This window comes from Ornithorhynchus anatinus, chromosome 1 (genome assembly GCF_004115215.2).
Source record: "Ornithorhynchus anatinus isolate Pmale09 chromosome 1, mOrnAna1.pri.v4, whole genome shotgun sequence".
In the NCBI taxonomy this organism is placed as follows: Eukaryota; Metazoa; Chordata; class Mammalia; order Monotremata; family Ornithorhynchidae; genus Ornithorhynchus; species Ornithorhynchus anatinus.
This window is the reverse complement of record NC_041728.1, coordinates 52,597,081-52,616,767: the sequence shown is the minus strand read 5'-3', so window position 1 is coordinate 52,616,767 and position 19,687 is coordinate 52,597,081. Positions and strand designations below refer to the sequence as shown.

Genomic DNA, 19,687 nt, shown 5'->3' with positions numbered 1-19,687 from the left:
CAGGTCTGCCATTCTAATCTCAGGTCTGCCATTCTAATCTCAGGTCTTCCACTTGTCCGCTGTGTAACCTTGGCCACGACACTTAACTGCTCTCGGCCTCAGTTACTTCATCTGTACATGGGGATTAAGTGTGTGAACCAACCTCAAGTGGGACATGGACTGTGTCCCACCTGATTAGCTCATATCTACCCCCAGTGTTTAGTACAGTGCCTGGAACATATACTTAATAAATACCATAAAAATGCATATCATTCTACATCTTAAAAAAACAATTAATGTCTCAATCTGTGATTTACCAAATCCCAGCAGCCTTTCAAGGCTGGGTAAATTTATACAAGCGGCGTGGCTCAGTGGAAAGAGCACGGGCTTTGGAGTCAGAAGTCGTGGGTTCGAATCCCGGATCGCCCACTTGTCAGCTGTGTGACTTTGGGCAAGTCACTTCACTTCTCGGTGCCTCAGTTACCTCATCTGTAAAATGGGAATGAAGACTGTGAGCCCCACGTGGGACCACCTGATTCCCCTGTGTCTACCCCAGCGCTTAGAACAGTGCTCGGCACATAGTAAGCGCTTAACAAATACCAACATTATTATTATTATTATTATTATAAATGCTGATTTATTTCCAAATTGCATAAAACAAAAACATCTCTTGCAAACATAAATAAGGGAAAGTGAGATTTTAGCCAATGTTAATGCTTAGAGAAATATGCTGCTGTTCATGTATTTCAAGCACTGTGTTCCAGAAGAGAGCCTTATTCTTTTCATTAGGATGGAATAAAAGCAGTATGAAGCTATGAGCTATGGAATCTGCCGAATAGAAATGAATAGACTGTTGAAAATAGAATTAGTGAACTTCCGTTTAATCAGACCACTCCTAAAAATCTAAAGTCTGCTTTTAATATTGTTAACTACTTAAAGATTAAAGACCATATTTTATAGTAGGAATTGACCAGCTCTGTCTATTCGTATGCACGCTATGTTCAGTTAGTTGCTGGAACAAAACCTGTGTTTGGGGATGTGGCTTTGAGCATTTATGTGTAATTAGTTGCATTAATTCATTTATGGATATATGGATTTATGTGCATATATGTAATAAAATTGTCATTTTTAGGATGACTTATTTACTAGTCATGAGTACTAATGTATGACCTGAAGCCCTTTCTCCTCTGAGAACATGAGCAGGCTGTTCTTTCTGTAGACTCTGCAGGCTGCAGTTATTCTTTGCCCCCTGGGCTGCATAGTAGTTTTGCATTAAATTAAACTGTCCTTTGTGTTGATCAAATAGAACCCGATGTTCACCTACAAGAGTGCATCACCTATCTGGAATACACGGAGAACAACAAAAGGTCTCCAGAACTAGGAAGAAAAGTTTTATTTTGCGGCCGCTACATATTGCTACCAAACATTTTTAAAATCCTTAAAAAAAACCAAAAAACTTCTTTGGTAACCAATCAAATCAACTTTTTGAGGGCATGAAAAAAGCCCAGTAAAATAAAAAGCCAAGTCTCAATACCTTTCTTCCCATGGCATGTCCTATGGTGTTTAAACAATGAATTTCTCCCTTCCTTTTGCAGTTTGTGACTTAAGGAGCCCCAAAATTCCTACTTCTTCAGGGCTGAGCAATTCTATGTTCGATCTCACAGGCTCACCTCAGAAGTTCGTGCAGGTGAGGTCTTTAGTTCTAATTGAATGGGGTATTTTTTTTTCTTTTGTGAAATAGGAAGAATTCATGCATTAGTGAATTGCAACAGGTGCAGGATGCACTGTGGTGAAATCCTTTTTTAGATTTATTGCTAGCTGCTCTCACAGCGAGCCAACCTTTAATGACCTTACGTATGTTAGAGATTTCATTTCAGGAAGCTATCATTGTAAACTTTAAATTCATGGAAAATTTCACTTGGATCTTGCATCTGCTACTTCATAAGCATGTAGGAAAATTGGAGTCAGCCAGAATCTGAAATGGTGAAGCTGAAAACTGCTTGCTTCTCCTGAACTCATCACAGAATGTAACTACCTATAACAAGTCAGTATCCCTGTTTGAGGTTGGAAGGATTAGTCTCACAGATGGTGGGATTAGAATAAGGTGAGTCAGGCAAGTGCCCCTGGTCCAGTTCAGAAAAGCCCTCAGCCTGGAGCCTGGGCAGTGACCTAAAGGTGGTTTGGATTTCTTTGCAGGTAGCTGAAGAGTGAACTTGGCTCTCTGGCTGCTTCTACAGGGTGGCAAACAGGATGAAAGACATCCGTACCACCTTCTAGGACCAAGTCAGTCTGAAGCTCTGGTGTGCTCCAAGTGTGTATAAAGCAGGAGGTTCCAGATCAAAGTTGGGCCCCTCCCTGGAGCATAAATGCCCTTAGCTCTACACACACCTGTCTCCTTCACTTAATCTCATCTCACTTCTCCTTCCACCCAGACTTGAGGGAGTTTCTTAGACCAAGTAGGAGATGGTGGCATGATAAGAGCTGGAGGCTAAGGTAGTGGAGGCCTCCTGAGCCAGGAGAGGAGGGCCTTCTGACAAAAACAAGAGGTGCCCCTGATGTCCTGGGAAGGGGAGGATGAGTCCCTGGCGGTGAAGTGTACTCAGTTGGGGAAGGCCCTGCCCATTTTGCCCCTTGGCTCATAGGCTCACATAGTAACTGCTTAACAAACACCATCATTATTATTATTATTATCGTTATTATGTAGTTACGGTGGCCAAGTAGGGGGCAAACCTGGGGGGCTCCATCACACTGGAGAAAAATCCCCTGCTGCATTCAGTCAATCAATCAATCGTATTGAGCACTTACTGTGTGCAGAGCACTGTACTAGGTGCTTGTGAGAGTAAAATATAACTATATAACAGGCACATTCCCTGGCCACAATGAGTTTACAGTCTAGAGAAATATCTAGAGAAATAACCAGAAATATATAGTTACATCTCTTAAAAGTCAGTAATGCCTGCCACAAAAGTATACTATCTAATCTCCCTGTAAATTAGAAAAGGATAAATGGTATCCACTTGATTTGCTACTGAAAGAATTTACTACTACTACTACTACTGCTACTGAAAGGGGATTTAGGGGACTTTAGTTGGTAGACACGTTCCCTGCCTGCAATGAGCTTACAGTATAGAGGGGGACACGGACATTAATATGTAATGTCGTTGTCGGAAGGGAATGTGTCTTCCAATTTGGTTATTTTGTACTCTCCCAAGTGCTTAGTACAGTGATCTGCCCACAATAAGTGCTCAGTATGATTGATTGATTGATAAATTATGGATATGTCCATAAATTTTGTGGGTGAGAGGGAGGGTGAGTAAAGGGTGCAAATCCAAGTACAGAAGGGAGTTGGAGGAGAGGAAATGATGGTTTAGGGAAGATCTCTTGGTAATACACATTCTTCATCCAATAGCATGACATTTAATACTCATGTAAATAATATTGTTTAGAAACTAAGTTCCTTTCACAAGTATGGTTTCTAAAGGAAACTCCCCCTCCATACCCTTTTTTTTTTGGATAAATATAGCTAGAAAATCCTGGATGCTAAAATTCCCAAAGCATCAATGTGGAAACTGAAACTAGAACATTTGCAGCCTATGTGGTGGGTTAGGGGTGTATTTTAAGCACCTGATTGAAAATTGCTGAATAAACAAGAATTTTCCTTTCAGAGTTATGATTCATTGTCCAGTGTACCCAGCAGTCCCTCATCAAGAAAGAATTCACAAGGGAGTTCTCGGAGCCTAGGTAAATAATACAACAGTTTGTTTACATTGAGAGAAGTACTGTGGCTTAGTAGAGAAGCAGTGTGGCCTAGTGGAAAGATCAAGGGCCTGAGAGTCAGAAGGATCTGGTTTCTAATCTAAGCCACTTGCCTGCTGTGTGACCTTAGGCAAGACACTTAACTTCTCTGTGAGCCAATTACCTCATTTGTAAAATGGGAATTAAGGTAGTGTCCAATCTAATTAGCATGTTTCTAACCCAATGCTTAGTACTGTACCTGACCCATAGTAAATGCTTAGAAAATACTGTCTTGCTTTTTGTTTGTTTTTAAAAAGTCACTGCCCCACAGGATGCTAGAGTGATTACATGTTACACAACCAGTATCATCAAGAGATGATGATGCTGTTGATGAGCCAGAGGTACCCGAAAAGATCATCTAGTCCAACTCCCTGACTCCAAATAGAACTGTGCTTGAAGCCACAGAAACAAGCGAATATCTATTTTAATTTCAATTTGCAGGGAAGAATAATCAGCTGACTTATCCAGTGACTCAAATTTTTTCAGTCAAGTAGTTTTGCATATGAGCGATGCTGTCTTTTCCACACAAAAAGTCCTGGAACTTTTGACTTCTGTAGTTGAGCCTGGCTAGAGGGGCAAAGCAGAATAATGGCAGTGGTCGGAGAATGAGATTCTTCAATTATATTGGTCCCAAGGTCCAAATAATAAAATATGAACACCTATTTGGTGACGGCAGGAACTGGGCAGTAACATTGTTCTTTCTACTTATCTTTTCCTTATTTAAACTTAGCTCCTCTTATGAGAAGCAGCGTGGCTCAGTGGAAAGAGCCCGGGCTTGGGAGTAAGAGGTCATGAGTTCGAATCCCGGCTCTGCCACTTGTCAGCTGTGTGACTGTGGGCAAGTCACTTAACTTCTCTGTGCCTCAGTTACCTCATCTGTAAAATGGGGATGAAGATTGTGAGCCCCACGTGGGACAACCTGATGACCCTGTATCTACCCCAGCGCTTAGAACAGTGCTTGGCACATAGTAAGCGCTTAACAAATACCAACATTATTATGATAGACTACTGACATTTATTGAGTACCCGTTGTGTGTTTTTTTTCACTGCCCCCATTGATAAAGGTCCTAGGATTTATTTCTCTGCATTTGTACAGGAAAAGAGCCTTGCATATAGCTAAGAGTGAATCTGATGATGGTTTTAAACTATCAAGTTAATGATATTACATTGATTATTGCAATTCAGTAATAAAATATTTACATTTAAACCATTAGAGGGATTGTTAATATCCTTTAGTTATAACTTATTCTTAATTTTCAATGTGGGTCCGTGAACTCTGCCTCCCTAGGTGTCCTGAACCTATTGTCCTGTTGTGGGCAGTTGAGGGGAAGAGATAATGTATAGAAAGACGTTTTAACTGTAAGCTTCACTGAAGCAGATGACACAGTAGTCATTAAACATAACCGATTGGAAAAAACAGGACCTGAGAGTCAGAGTCTTATCCCGGCTTTGCCACTTGCCTGCTGTGGGACCTAGTGCAAGTCACTTCATTTCTCTTGGCCTCAGGTACCTCATCTGTAAAATGGGGATTGAATCCTCCTCCCTCCAATTTACACTGTGAGCACAATGTGGGACAGAGACTGTGTCCAATCTAACTGTTTTGTATCTATCCCAGTGCTTAGTATAGTGACATAAAAATAAAAAGATATTAATTTGCTTTTGTTATTGTTTTTACGCATTGTCTTTCCTTGCCAAAACACTAACTCTCCCCCCGCCGCCCACCCTCCACCCTGTTGTTCAAGTTTTGTTTTGTTTTAACATGATCTCTACAGTTATTTAATGTCCATTTCACTTCTTCAATAATCTTATTTATTAGACAGAATTTTTTTTAAATGAAGTGTGTGCCAGTTGAAGTGGATTTTGAGATTTAGCACACAGCATCTCAAGTGCTGTTTGTCTTTTTTCTCTACAGATACAATTGCATTATCAGGGGATGAAAGAGATTTTGGAAGATTGAATGTAAAGTTATCTTACTGTTCTTCAGTAGAACAAATTTGGATCACACTTTTACAGGTAGATGAATATTGTTGAGCTAATAAATTTATGCAGAACTGATTTCAATAGAAAATTGGCACCACAAATTAATACTTCCTTAAGGAAGCAAGAACCAACAAGGTCCAGTTAAATTCGGGGAGGAAAGAAGAAATTATATTTGTTCTAACCATAAATGTTCTTCAGTAATCTTGCAAAAACACCAAATATTTACAAATACCAAGATGGTTTAAGAAACCAAACAATGAAAAAAAACCACAAAAGAGTGCTAACCTTGTGGTTAGGAGCATCATATACTTTAGCTACATGGTAAAATTGATTGGATGAATTCTGATCGCATCTGTGAATTCACAGTGTTTGAATCTTGTTTATATATTTCTTATGTAGTCTTACTTATCATTGTTCTGAGAGTACATGCATCTATAAAGGCTATAGGGAGTTGGATGGAAGGATTGGACCAACCCCTTGTCCCATTAATTACGAACCGTAGTTTATTTAAGACCACCTCTGTTCGGGAGGACCATCCACCCTCCACTACTACGGTAGGTATGTCTTGGCGCCTGCTGGCTCCAACAGGAGGATGAAGAAAACCTTGTTTCTCCAGCCCACCCTCTACAGATCCTGGAGCCCTGGTGGGAAGGGGAACTAAAATCATTGTTCACATTTCCTTTCCATAACTTCATGATTCATAGTTCTTTAACACAGTAGTTGTGTTCTTGAAGAACCTCATCTTATGGAAACATCACATTGTTTCACTCACCCCTTGCCTGGAGCCATAAACATGAGCATAACAGTTTGTTCTTAGTTCACACCCACTTGTGCCTCACATGGCACATATGGGTATATTTCCAGACAGGTGCACCAAAGCAAAAACAGTCTCTTGAACTCACACATGTGTTTTAAAAGAATTGACTGTATATTGGGAGCTCTAAGTGACATTTTATTGGCAATGAATAATTTCCTTTCAATTAAATTTTGCCGCTTTCGATAGGTCACAATTAAGCAGAACCACTTATGTGAAACACAATAGGTAGCAATGTGCTAGTTGATAAAATGATCAATGATCAGTGTTTAATATTGAAAATTTTACAGTAATTACAAAAGTGAATTCTCATCAATCAGTGGTATTTTTCAGCACTTATTATGTGCAGAGCACTGTACTTTGGAAAGTACACTTCAACAGAGTTGGTAGACGCGTTCCCTGCCCACAGCAAGTGTACAGTCTAGTGGGGGAGACAAACATTAATATACTTAAGCAATTTATGGGTATAATAATTTATGGATATGCAGCTTGAACAGTTTTGCAAAAACAAACTAAGTCAATATGACAGTGTGAAGTACTGACTGCCAAAGATGGTTACTATCGTCATTTATTAGTGAACTGGTCAGATGCCAAAACCTGGAACTTACAATTCTGTGAAACACCATGGTACTATTATGAAAACATACTGTGAAACAGCGATCACCTATAGGTCAGCCAACTTAAAGACTCTGCGAGTTGAAGAATGAAAATTCTTAGAGAAAACATGCAAGAGGTTTTGGAGTGCAGCTTGTGTTTACAATATCTGTTGATCTATTACTTGAAAATTATTTGTCAGCGAAGCTCTGTTCATCTTAAAGTTTAAGTTTCACAATGGTGCCTGTATAATTTTGAGGGTCTTTTAAAACTGAAATTCCATTTTTAATATTTCTTCAGTTCAGGGATCTGAATTGGCCTTCTAGTTCTGGAGAGAATCCTACTGTCTCTATAAAAGGGATCTTAACTCTTCCTAAACCAGTACAGTTTAAGTCTTCAGCCAAAGATGGATCCAAAGTAAGTGGAAAATAAAAGTCAAATGTTAAAACCACCGCACATTTTTCTATTTCCTTTAAGTTGAACTTGAAAAAAAAACTTTAAGGAAATAGGTAATTGAAAGATGTTTTATTATTATCATCACCACCAACAATATTTATTGAACAACTGTTGTCTGCAGACTACTATACTAGGTTCTTGGGAGGTGTACCAAATGGAAATTTTTGCATTCAGGGAAAGAGGTAATTGAATGGTCTTTTATAATCATCATCATCAACAACAACATCAAGTGAACACCTACTGTATGCAAAGCACTGTACTAAGTTCCTGGGAGACATACCAAATAAGGATAGGACATGGTTCCTGCTTTCGAGGACTTTGCAGGCTACAGGGAGAAGACAGCAGACAAATTGGGGAGAACTAATAATCATAGAAGTTTGTAGAAAAAAATCTAGAATTTCTAATTGATACTGTAGAAGTTACTGTTCTTCATTTTCTCTGGGAGTAGAGAGATCATTTTTGCACCTTAAGAAGAAAGTATACAGTACCTTGCCATTCATGGAGACTAAATTTTACAGATCTTCCTGCAATCCATATACCAAGTTTTGAACTTTATGGTAAAAATAGGGTCAGATGACAACTGTAGAAGTTATGTTTCCTCAAGTGTGCCAGGCTTCGTGTCTTCTTCTCAACAGCCACGACCTGAGAGCATTATCTATAGTCCCTCAAAGATAATAGTCCCACAGATCCAGTTTTTAAGTAAAGTTCAAATCCCTGCAAATTCATGATTTTGCAATTATCCCATGCTGCAAATATACAGCATGTGACCACAGAGATCACCACCAAGCTTCGAATGGTAGGGTTTCCATTAAGTTTTCACATATTTACTAAGATTGCCATTAATCATTAGAAGGTCACGAGGCTTGAATTAAGATTTTGTAAGAAAAGAACAGCTTTAATTTGCCACGCTTATTTTCCTGTCTTTGGAAAGGCTTATTGTAAGGGACTGATTCAAACGGTCAAGATGTGTCCTGAAATTTAGACTTAATAGCTTTTAGTCTTAAGTTTTAGTTTTAAGCCCATTAGCTTTTAGTCTTCCAACTTTAATTAATCTATTTGCTCTTCCTTTTGAAACCTCATATATTTTATGTGTAAATGCAGGGTAAATAAATGTGAACGTTTGATAGGCATTTTGCATGGGGGTTTGAGGCTTTATTCATGCTTTTTTGGCTATTAGCTTTGAAGCCATTATAATTATATTTGGGGTAGTGTAAGAACATATTAAATTCAGTCAGTATTTGGTTATGAAATCTTTCATCTATAGTATTTGTTTGAAAACTGCTTTATTTTTTTGAATTGCATCATTCCATTTTAATCATCTTTATATTTTAGCATATTGAATTTATGGAAACCTTTGTATTTGCAATCAAGCTCCAAAATCTACAAACAGTAAGGCTAGTGTTTAAAATCCAAACCCAGACTCCCAGAAAGAAGACCATTGGAGAATGTTCTCTGTCCCTCAGAGAGCTCAGCACCCAGGAAAAGGACTATTGGCTAGATGTAACACCACCTTCAAAAGTTTCAGTAAGTGATGGGTATTATGTGACGTGATAAAGATGTTGTGTTGCACACATTGTGAGGTAGAAGAAAAATTTGTTGTCATGCACCAAACACATTTTTTGGAGAAAGTCAACTCTGTGCATGGACTCATAGATCTGAAGGTCACTTATTCTGTCACCTTCAAGAGACAGACTACCACCTGAGGGGAAATCTACGGGAAGTATTCCTAACAAGCACCTAAGCACCTCTAAATTGACCAAAGCAATTGTTGCCTCCTGCTCCCTTTTGACTATGTGTCAGTCCCATGAGGAAAAGCTCTAAAGTACTTCAGTCTGCCAATATTATATATTGAGCACCTACTGAGTACTGAGCAGAGAAGCAGCGTGGCTCAGTGGAAAGAGCATGGGCTTTGGAGTCAGAGGTCGTGGGTTCGAATCCCCGCTCTGCCACTTGTCAGCTGTGTGACTATGGGCAAGTCACTTAACTTCTCTGTGCCTCAGTTACCTCATTTGTAAAATGGGGATTAAGACTGTGAGCCCCACATGGGACAACCTGATTCCCCTGTGTTTTACCCCAGTGCTTAGAACAGTGCTCTGCACATAGTAAGCGCTTAACAAATATCAACATTATTATTACAAGGAGTTGGGAGAGAATAACACAAGCAATACACAAGTTTCCTAACTTCAGGGAATTTGTAAACTTATGGAGGAGTTAGGCAAAAAGTATTTCCAAATAGTGGGGCAGGAGGAAGAACAAGGTTATAGCAGGAAGTAGTACAGATATATCTGGATCCATGTTTTGTCATTTCCCATTATTTTTCTGCTCTCAGATTTTACCACTAAAGAAATTTAAAAGATTATTTTAGCATTTTGAAGAGCAAGAGAGTGTCGCCTAGTGGGAAGAGCACAGTAGTAGGAGTCTGCAAACCCATGTTCTATTCCTGGCTCTGCCACCAGCCTGCTGTGTGACCCTGAGCAAGTCACTTAATTTATCTATGCCTTAGTTACCTCATCTGTAAACTGGGCATAAAAACCCTGTCTCCGTCCCTCTTAGACTGGCAGTACTGTGTGAGACTCGATAATCTCGTACTTAAACCAATGCTTAGCATGATACTTGGCATCTTTACCTTTACTGAAATTAATTTGTAGTTGTTTTTTTCCTAAATACCCTTGTAATCTTCTTGTAATATAATAAGTTGGTAGTATCCTTTCTCCATTTTGTTTTCACATGTAAGGAGATAAAATTGTAACTTATTCCAGAGGATTCCCCCTCATATCCATTTCCAGAGTGAGAAATATTCCTAATAGTATTCTTTATTGGGAGGTGATTTTATTTCTAGATCCATTCTCATTAAATTTAAGCTGGTTTTTTGTGGTATTTGTTAATAATGTTGGTATTTGTTAAGCGCTTACTATGTGCAGAGCACTATTCTAAGCGCTGGGGTAGACACAGGGGAATCAGGTTGTCCCACATGGGGCTCACAGTCTTCATCCCCATTTTACAGATGAGGTAACTGAGGCACAGAGAAGTTAAGTGACTTGCCCACAGTCACACAGCTGACAAGTGGCAGAGCTGGGATTTGAACCCATGACCTCTGACTCCAAAGCCCGGGCTATTTCCACTCAGCATGCTGCTTATCTATATGCCAGAGACTCTACTAAGCACTGGGATAGATATGACATAATCAGGTCGGACACATTCCATGTTCCCCACAGGGCTCACAATCTTAATCCCCATTTTACAGGTGAGGTAACTGAGGCACAGAGAAGTTAAGTGACTTGTCCAAGGTCACACAGCAGACAAATGGGGGAGCTGGGATTGGAAGCCAGATCATCTGATCCCAGGCCTGTACTCTATCAACTAGATCAAGCCGGTTTTTGGAAAGCTTTTATTTTTGCCTCATTTTATTAGGTATAATACTTATCAAATTAAAAACTTCAAGTGGTTTGCCATTTTCTAATGAGATTGCTTTAGAGGTTTATTTTTTCAGAGAAACTTATTTCAGGATCTTTCTTGGGTAGCTAAGAGAATTTTCTAACTGAAATGTTCACCTCTGCATTTCTCAAAAACAGTAGCCCTTAAACCTAACTAATCTGTCTTGTTCTCCAGGTGTGTCATGCAGAACTTAAAGTAGGAACTTGTTTCCAAGCAATAAACAGCAGAATTCAGTTACAAATTCTTGAGGCACATCATCTCCCAAGCTTGCCAAAACCTCTTACTTTGAGTAAGTTCAACTTTGTTCTATAGCTTTTTCAACCAGGATTAGCAAACGGTAGTTTTTCTCTGATATTTCTGCAGACTAGATATACGACTAAGCTTACTAAACTCCTCACTCTTGGTTTCAAAGTTTTCCATCACCTGGCCCTCTCCTTCCTCACCTCCCTTCTCTCCTTCCTCAGCCCACCCCGTAAACTCTGCTCCTCTGCCACTAACTTCCTCAGGGTGCCTCGTTCTCGCCTGTCCCGCCGTCGACCCCTGGCCCTTGTCCTACCACTGACTTGGAATGCTTTCCCTCCTCACATCTGCCAAACTAACTCTCTTTTCCTCTTCAAAGCCCTCCTGAGAGCTCACCTCCTCCAGGAAGCCTTCCTAGACTGAGCCCTCCCTTTCCCTCTGCTCCTCCTCCCCTCCCCATTCCTCCCACTCCCTCCCTCTGCTCTTCCCCTTCCCTTTCCCACAGCCCTTGTGCATATTTGTATATATTATTTGTTACTCTATTTTATTAATGATGTGTATATATCTATGATTCTATTTATCTTGATGGTATTGATGCCTGACTACTTGTTTGTTGTCTGTCTCCCCCGTTTACACTATGAGCCCGTTGTTGGGCAGGGATTGTCTCTACCTGTTGCTGAATTATACATTCCAAGCGCTTAGTACAGTGCTCTGCACACAGTAAGCGCTCAGTAAATATGATTGAATGAATGAATAAATATTCTACTTTGTGTTTATTGCAAAGTTCTGTTAATGAAGTGCCCCATTTTAATTCATTTAAAATTATTTTGCTTCAGTAATGTTAATTCAGTCAGTAATATTTAAAATTCTCTGTTTTAGAATTAACATCTTGATATATTAACTAATTTAAATTTTTGAAAATTTGTGTCTTTATTAACATCGTGGTAGGAATCCCTATGTGTCATTTGACTAATTGGGATTTGATTTCTTGACTAGGAAATAAGGGCTTCTATCTTTTATTTAGATGTCATTGAAATAATCTCCTGAGGGTGTAATTATGAAATTGAAGACATCTTGACAAAAATCTCTAAAAATAAAGTGTTAGCCTTTGTCCTTATAAAATCTTGTTTTAAAAAGGAACTCCCACAAAGCCTAGTTTTTGCATCTTACCTTGAAAATTGGCAAACTGGGTTTCCAGGCTAAGTAGCATATTGCATAAATTCCTTCTAATTGCAATTTGGGGATTGTTTCCAGAAATGCCGAGTCTGATCTTAATTATTAAAATAACACAAAATGAAAGAATTATTCTCTGAAGTAGCCAGAGTCCAAAACATATAAAAGCATCATAAAGTGCACTCAAAAGCATGAGGTGATTTTTAAGAACAAGATGTCAGCCCAGCAACATAAAATACCTCAGGTGAAGTGTTTTGATGTTTTTAAGGTATTTGTTAAGTGCTTACTATGTGCCAAGCACTGTACTAGGCACCGGGGTAGATGCAAGCTAACCAGGTTATAGTAATAATAATAATGGCATTTATTAAGCGCTTACTATGTGCAAAGCACTGTTCTAAGCTCTGGGAGGATACAAGGTGATCAGGGTGTACCAAGTGGGGCTCACAGTCTCAATCCCCATTTTACAGATGACATAACTGAGGCACAGAGAAGTTAAGTGACTTATCCAAAGTCACACAGAAGACAAGCGGCAGAGCCCGGATTAGAACTCGTGACCTCTGACTCCCAAGTCCATGCTCTTTCCACTGAGCCGTGAACATAGTCCATGTCTCACATAGGGTTCACAGTCTTAATCCCCATTTTACAGATGAGGTAACTCAGGCCCAAAGAAGTTAAGTGACTTGCCCAAGGTTAGAGAGCAGACAAGTGGTAGAGCCAGAATTAGAACCCTGGTCCTGACTCCCAGGCCTGTGCTTTTTCCTCTAGGCCATGCTGTTTCCAAGTCCACTTGGAAACAGGAGGTTAGACTAAATGACCTCAATAGGTCTTTTCCAGGCCTATGATTCGACTTACTATAAATTAAAAATTCAACTTCAAGCCCCTCTATTGGCCCAGTAGGTAAAGTACTGGTCAGAGAATCAAGAGATGTGCGTTTTAATCCTAGTTCTGCCTTTTGGGGCTTTGCCAACAGTCATGAAGGTTTCTGACTGAGGTATCGCCTAGGACATTGTGCAGGTGACTAAGTTTAGCAGAAACCTTTCAAAATAGCTGGCAGTAAGGGCGGTGAAGACCACAGTGGCTACAAAGGCAACTGCCTGCTGAATCCTGCATGTAGGTAACCCTTCATGTGCACTTTGCAATATGCTACAACTTTGCCCACCTACTTACTCATTGCACTCAGTAACCCAGCAGGAGCATGACCGGCAGGGAAGAGACAATGGGCCTGGTTCTGCCTAAACCACTATGACTAGACTCAATTTCTCTGAGTGGGTTCTCAGTTCTGAAGTCTCAGACCTGATACTTACCTGTTCATCATCCCATCAACATTAGGGGAGACTGTATTGTCAAAATTTAATTGTGGATAGCACAGCAATGGGGTTTTTGTATGTTTTTTTCCTAAAATGGAGACTTTCTTATTCACAAAAATAGGTCCCAGTAATATTAGCATTACTATTACAGAGAGATAAATTTTGCATAAAGTTACTGTCATTAATTTTAATTTAATGTCAACAGTAAACTGTGTACTCTATATTGGTTCGTATTGTCATAAGAACTTTATAATCACCTTAAACGGTGACCCATTTGTATTGCTCATTCCTCATCAGGAGGTTTTTTGTCTGAATGAAGGGAAGTATTTATATGTCAAATTTCTTATTTCTTAGATTTCTTTGTGAAGGTGGCAATGTTTGGCTCAGGAGAGTTGATTTACAAGAAAAAAACTCATCTACTCAAGTCCACTAATGGAAGCGTGAAATGGGGAGAAACAATGATTTTTCCTCTAACACAAAATGAAAAAGGAATTAATTTTCTCTTAAAGCTCTATGGCAGGAGTTCAGTAAGGAGGAAACACTTCGTGGGGCAGGTTAGTTTTAATATTTCCCCATTTATAATTTCCTTGAATGCAGCATCTAACTTCATTTGAATCCCACAGAGTTTGATGTTTTATTTCTAGTTAAGAACTATAGACTGAAACTGTACTGTTTACATTAAGACTTCAAGAGCCAACACTGATTATTCATTTCCAAAAATCAAGTCTTGTGATAAACCTGTGTTCTTGCAAGGAAATGTTATTTTCGCTGAACAAGCCATGTTTTCTACAGTAAGATGAAATTTTCCTCCTTTATATTTTTCCAAGTTTGCACACTTCCTTGGAGAAAAAGCAGATCCATTTGCAAATCATCCTCTGTAGGGAGAAGGAAATGCTGGGCCTTTAAATTTTATCTGTTAAGATTTTTATTGTATTTAAAAAATATCTTTGATTCCCTTTCAAATCAGATAGATTTCATTATTACGAGGGAGTGGTCTTTTGTATGAGTCCACAGTTGGCCCAAATTGCCTATATATGGGTGGGTAGGGCATCTGATTAAGGGACTCCCTGAGGCTCAGTAATATATGGGTTGCCCCTTCTGCCCCCCAAAGTCTGATAGCACCCCGGGATTCATTAGTATTGTGTCATGGGACGGGCAGCTGCCCATGAGAGTCTATTGCAAGCCTGGATCAGGAACCCAAGGGTAACGTGGTCCTCTTAGGAGCTCCAGTGCCCTCAGGGAAAATATCAATTTACAGGCGATAAATATGGTAGTAGCCTCTATGAAAATACACAGACCCATAGTTTGTATAAAACTGGCTGACAAGTACAGAGACAGTTTGCTAGACCACGGCATTTTTGCCAGTCCGTTAATAAACCATTCTAGACTAATTGCTATCTTACCTATAAGGTTTTGGTATACGATTATAGTAACTTTCATTTCAAACACGTGGATTAACTGAGAAAAATGTGAATTCATATAATCCTCTAGACTGTCAACTCATTATGGGCAAGGAACATGTGTACCACCTCTGTTATATCTTCCTCTCCCAAGCGCTTAATACAGTGCTCTGTACACAGTAAGTGCTCGATAAGTATGACTGACTGGTAATTCAGGCTGAACCTTTAAAATGCTGAAACCTGAGTAGAGTGGTTTAGAGTGAGTTAGAACCCAGGTCCTCTGAGTCTCAGCCCCCGTAACTGGTACTTTACATGAAAGCTTAGGCCCAAAATGTAAACCAGAGAACTTAGGGAGGAATGGATACATTCTTGATTAGTGTTTCTAAATTTTGTTTCGGTATTTGCAGCCACTGATGAGAGGCACTATTGATTGAAGTTAATTTTAGGGCTGCAATTATTGTAATAGAAAATGTATCAACTGCAGCATTGCTTCCTTCACAGATTTGGATAAGTGATGAAAGTAACAGTGTTGAAGCCGCAGACCAGTGGAAAGAAACCATCACAAATCCAGAAAAGGTTGTCATCAAGTGGCACAAGTTAAATCCATCTTGAAGATATTAGGGATTCTCTTCATCATGAACTTTGGATCCCTATAGAAGACTTTATGCATTTTAATATAAGACCAGTAAGGGTCGGGAAAATCAGTGGTGCTTTTTAGGTGGCCAGTAATTGTCACATGTAGTGAGTATGAAAAACAATATGATTGTTTCCAGAAAACAAAAAGGAGGATACTCTTTCAGAGTTGAAATGTTACAGAACTATTAGATAATAAAATTACCTAGTAACACGAATCCCAAATCAAGTAGAACACTGAACACAGTCATGGCTGCAGTTGGTTTGTGGTTTTTATGAAGCTTTAATCACATTTTCAAAGTCTCACATTAGAATCTGATAGTACTGCTAAGAGTTGGAAGACTTTTGCTGCTGAATAGTTTAGTGATCGTAATCACTTGGCCCTGTCTTGGCATCATTGAATATATCCAGCTATATTTTTTTTCTTCAAATGGTTTGAATTCATCAAAACACCAAAAGTGTCTAGCTAAGTACTTTCCTCCTTCATTTTTCAAGTCCTCTGTATTTAAAGGAAATGTGATCCATATGTTTTTATTCATTTACCCACAACTCATCGAACTGCTTCTCTGCAAGAGTTATTTGATAGCCAAGAAGCTTAATGAACCTTTTAGAGCCCTTTTCCCCCTTAGAAACAGGAAGCTGTGTTTTGCCTGAAATAAACTAAGTTGATCCCCAGCTGGTTAGAGTTCAGTTGACAAATCAAAACCCATGGAGTGGATTCAGTTGGTCAAATGTTTTCTCCTTCGTCCATCAAGTATTTGATTATTCATTTTTAGCATGTTCATATGAGGTCATTCATTCAGTCATATTTATTGAGCATTACTATGTGCAGAACACTGTACTAAGCTTTTGGAAAGTACAATTCAACAGTAGAGACAATCCCTACCCAACAACGGGCTCATAGACTAGAAAATGGGCTCATAGATCAGCACCCGTACGGCCTTCTCTCTTTAACCCAGAGACATAACCTTAAGTGGAAAAGCTCAGTATTTCATGTGGGCCATTGGGTTTCTTTTTTAAAAATATAAATAATTTCTTTTTCAATTTAGACAAGCATATTTTCCTACACTTCTCAGCAAAGAGGCCTAATTCTTCTAAACAACAAGTAAATATTTACTGTTGGAACTTTTGTGAAATGTTCACTAGAATTTCATATGTGTGGTGCAGCTCTTCAAAACTGAGGCTTCCAACGGCGCTTGCCTACTCTTTCATGTTTAGTACAGTAACGTTGCTGGGAACAATGATTCTGGAAAAACTCTAAACTTTATTTCTTGCCAGTTTGTAATCCAAATGCTTTGCAGTCTTTTAAATTTGATCTATTTTTATTTTTATTACCATGATGGACATTGGAGAAAACTAGACAAAATGAATACTCCTCCACTCAGTGCTCCTGCCTCCACACCCACTGTCACATTCTTTCATCTAGCTCAGATCAAAAAATCCCTAGAATTATCACCCCCATCCCTGTATTCATATTTCCTCGCTCCATTAAAACTCCCTTTCCAGCACCTCTCAACAGACAACACATGCTCAGACACCCTACCTCCTCCTTTACCTCTCACTGTCTGCCCAAATTCCTTCGTTTCCATCTTCGGTGAGGAAGAGAGTTTAGAGAGGGGAAACCATGTTACTGACTCTGTGAGGATAAAGACTCCAAGCAGTTTTAAAATTGTTTTTTAAAAGCTCTAATGGAAATGGTAGTATGATGGGCTGTGCTTATTTTGCCGGGCATGTAGAACTAACCCTGTGATGAAGAATTCATATCTTTTTTTCACTGAGAAAGTAGAACTACTTTTAAATTAGTTGACACCATAGAAAATTGGTACTTGGGTAAGATATGAAATAGCACATTGTATTGAAATGTATTGAAATGCTCCTAGTGCTTTATTTTAGCTTTACTCTCTTGTCCAGTGCTTTTGCTTTTAATCTTTCCAATGTATTTTTGAATTCTGAGCTATATGTATTATTTTAACATTCTTGCACAAATCAGAGCTGAAGATTTATGGAAAGTTTTTTTAACATTTAGAGTATCTAACATCAATGCTGCCTCTATGGCTGCTTGAGTGCCTCTATTTCAAATCACTTTTTACTCTGAACCCTTTCAGTAGGAGTGATACTTGATATTCCCGAGTTCTTCTGTGTTTCAATTTTTAAAGAGAGCAGGACAAAAGAGCTTCCAAAAATATATAGTATTAATTTGCAAATGAACATTATATAAATGCACTCCATCATCAGACCGAGAAACCACAAACTGTGGAGATCACCAGTATATCAAAACATTTTCTTCTAAATAAATATCTAAACTTAAATACCCTTTTTGTATATAATTTTCATTCTTTTCAGCCTTCATTGATAAATCTATAGTATTAGAGAAATCATGTAACTTTATTTTTAAAATTTGTTTGGTCATTGGAAATATGAAAAAATGGGTTCGAATCCCGGCTCTGCCACTTGTCATCTGTGTGACCGTGGGCAAGTCACTTAACTTTTCTGTGCCTCAGTTACCTCATCTGTAAAATGGGCATTTAGATTGTGAGCCTCACGTGGGACAACCTGATGACCCTGTATCTACCCCTGCACTTAGAACAGTGCTCTGCATATAGTAAGCACTTAACAAATACCAACATTATTATTTCTTGTCACTGAAAATTGTCTAATTTAAATACATAGAAAGATTTCTGAGGCATATTTTTGGGTCATTTTCAAGTTGTAATTGCAGAGCAATTCTAGCACAAAAAGTATTATGGATCTATTTTAACAATGTGGTTGATAAATGAAACTCATTGATTGATTGTTTGAAACCTCTATCCTTCAGCAGCAGCCTGTGATAAAGGACCGTTTCAAAGTTATTTAAATCACCTAATGAGGGTTTTTTTTAGATGTGGATAATTGTTAACACAAGCTCTGTCATTTTTATTGATTTGTCCAGGGCTGTGAATCTTAGGTATGCTTAATCACAATATTTTCAGTTTAAGTTCATGATGCAAAACTAAATCAAAGCTCTCCTTGAACTGGGTATTTCCTGAATCTCTTTCTATTTTTGCTTGCCTTCATCTGTAAAGATTGCTTCCTGGTCACAATGATTTTCACTATTTTAATGAATGAGATCTTATTCATGAAAAAATATAATGCTTTATGAAAACTACTTGTCCAGAAACTAATGAAAGAATTAAGTTAGAGCAGCTCACATTTGAAATGTGACTAGCCAGTAGTAACAAATCAATTCTTTTATCTTGTAGTGCACTAGCTTGAGGTTTTTTCCCTTGTTTCCAAAGAAAAAGTATGCAAAATGCCTTTTGGCTAGAATTGTACACTACAACCTGAATTAAACATGGACATATGTATTGATTAGGTAGGTGGCACATTCATTTTTCTTTAGAACTCTTACCCATTATCTAATAACCATAAATCTTATGATATGGTCTTTAACGTAATATAAGAACATATAGAGACCTTGTTTTTACACCATAAATGAGGGGGATGCTGAAAATATTTAAGATATTTCTTCAAACCTCTTTTGGATTCCTGAGTTTATTTCAATTAATTAGACTACAGATAAATATATTTTACAATTGAATTAGACTCAATAGCACTCTTTATTTAAAGTAAAAAAATCTGGATATGAATCATGTTGAAGTATCCTTCAGAGGAATCATCAATGGTATTTATCGAGTGCTTACCATGTGCTGAGCACTGTACTAAACACTTGGGAGTGTACAGCAGTTGGTAGACAATGAGCATAAAGACATTAATATAAAATAAATAATTTAGAAATAATTATCATTACTCCCACATAGCTAGCTATCACACTAGCATGTGATAGTTGACCGTTCGGCTTTTCAGCTCTTCATTTTTACATGGGAAAATTGTTTATGTTCTTT

General features: G+C 38.5%; 1 protein-coding gene across 1 annotated transcript in view; it reads left to right on the top strand.

Moving 5' to 3' along the window:
* The window catches only part of TC2N (tandem C2 domains, nuclear), a 53,975-nt gene extending 35,860 nt beyond the window's left edge, over positions 1-18,115 (top strand). Inside the window, exons 6-13 of the mRNA XM_029058889.1 lie at positions 1,575-1,666; positions 3,645-3,720; positions 5,687-5,787; positions 7,463-7,579; positions 8,951-9,142; positions 11,228-11,342; positions 14,128-14,327; positions 15,675-18,115. Of these exons, the coding sequence (XP_028914722.1) occupies positions 1,575-1,666; positions 3,645-3,720; positions 5,687-5,787; positions 7,463-7,579; positions 8,951-9,142; positions 11,228-11,342; positions 14,128-14,327; positions 15,675-15,785 (1,004 nt within the window). The 3' untranslated portion in view covers positions 15,786-18,115. The remainder of the gene's footprint in view (positions 1-1,574; positions 1,667-3,644; positions 3,721-5,686; positions 5,788-7,462; positions 7,580-8,950; positions 9,143-11,227; positions 11,343-14,127; positions 14,328-15,674) is intronic.
* Positions 18,116-19,687: the final 1,572 nt, after the last annotated feature.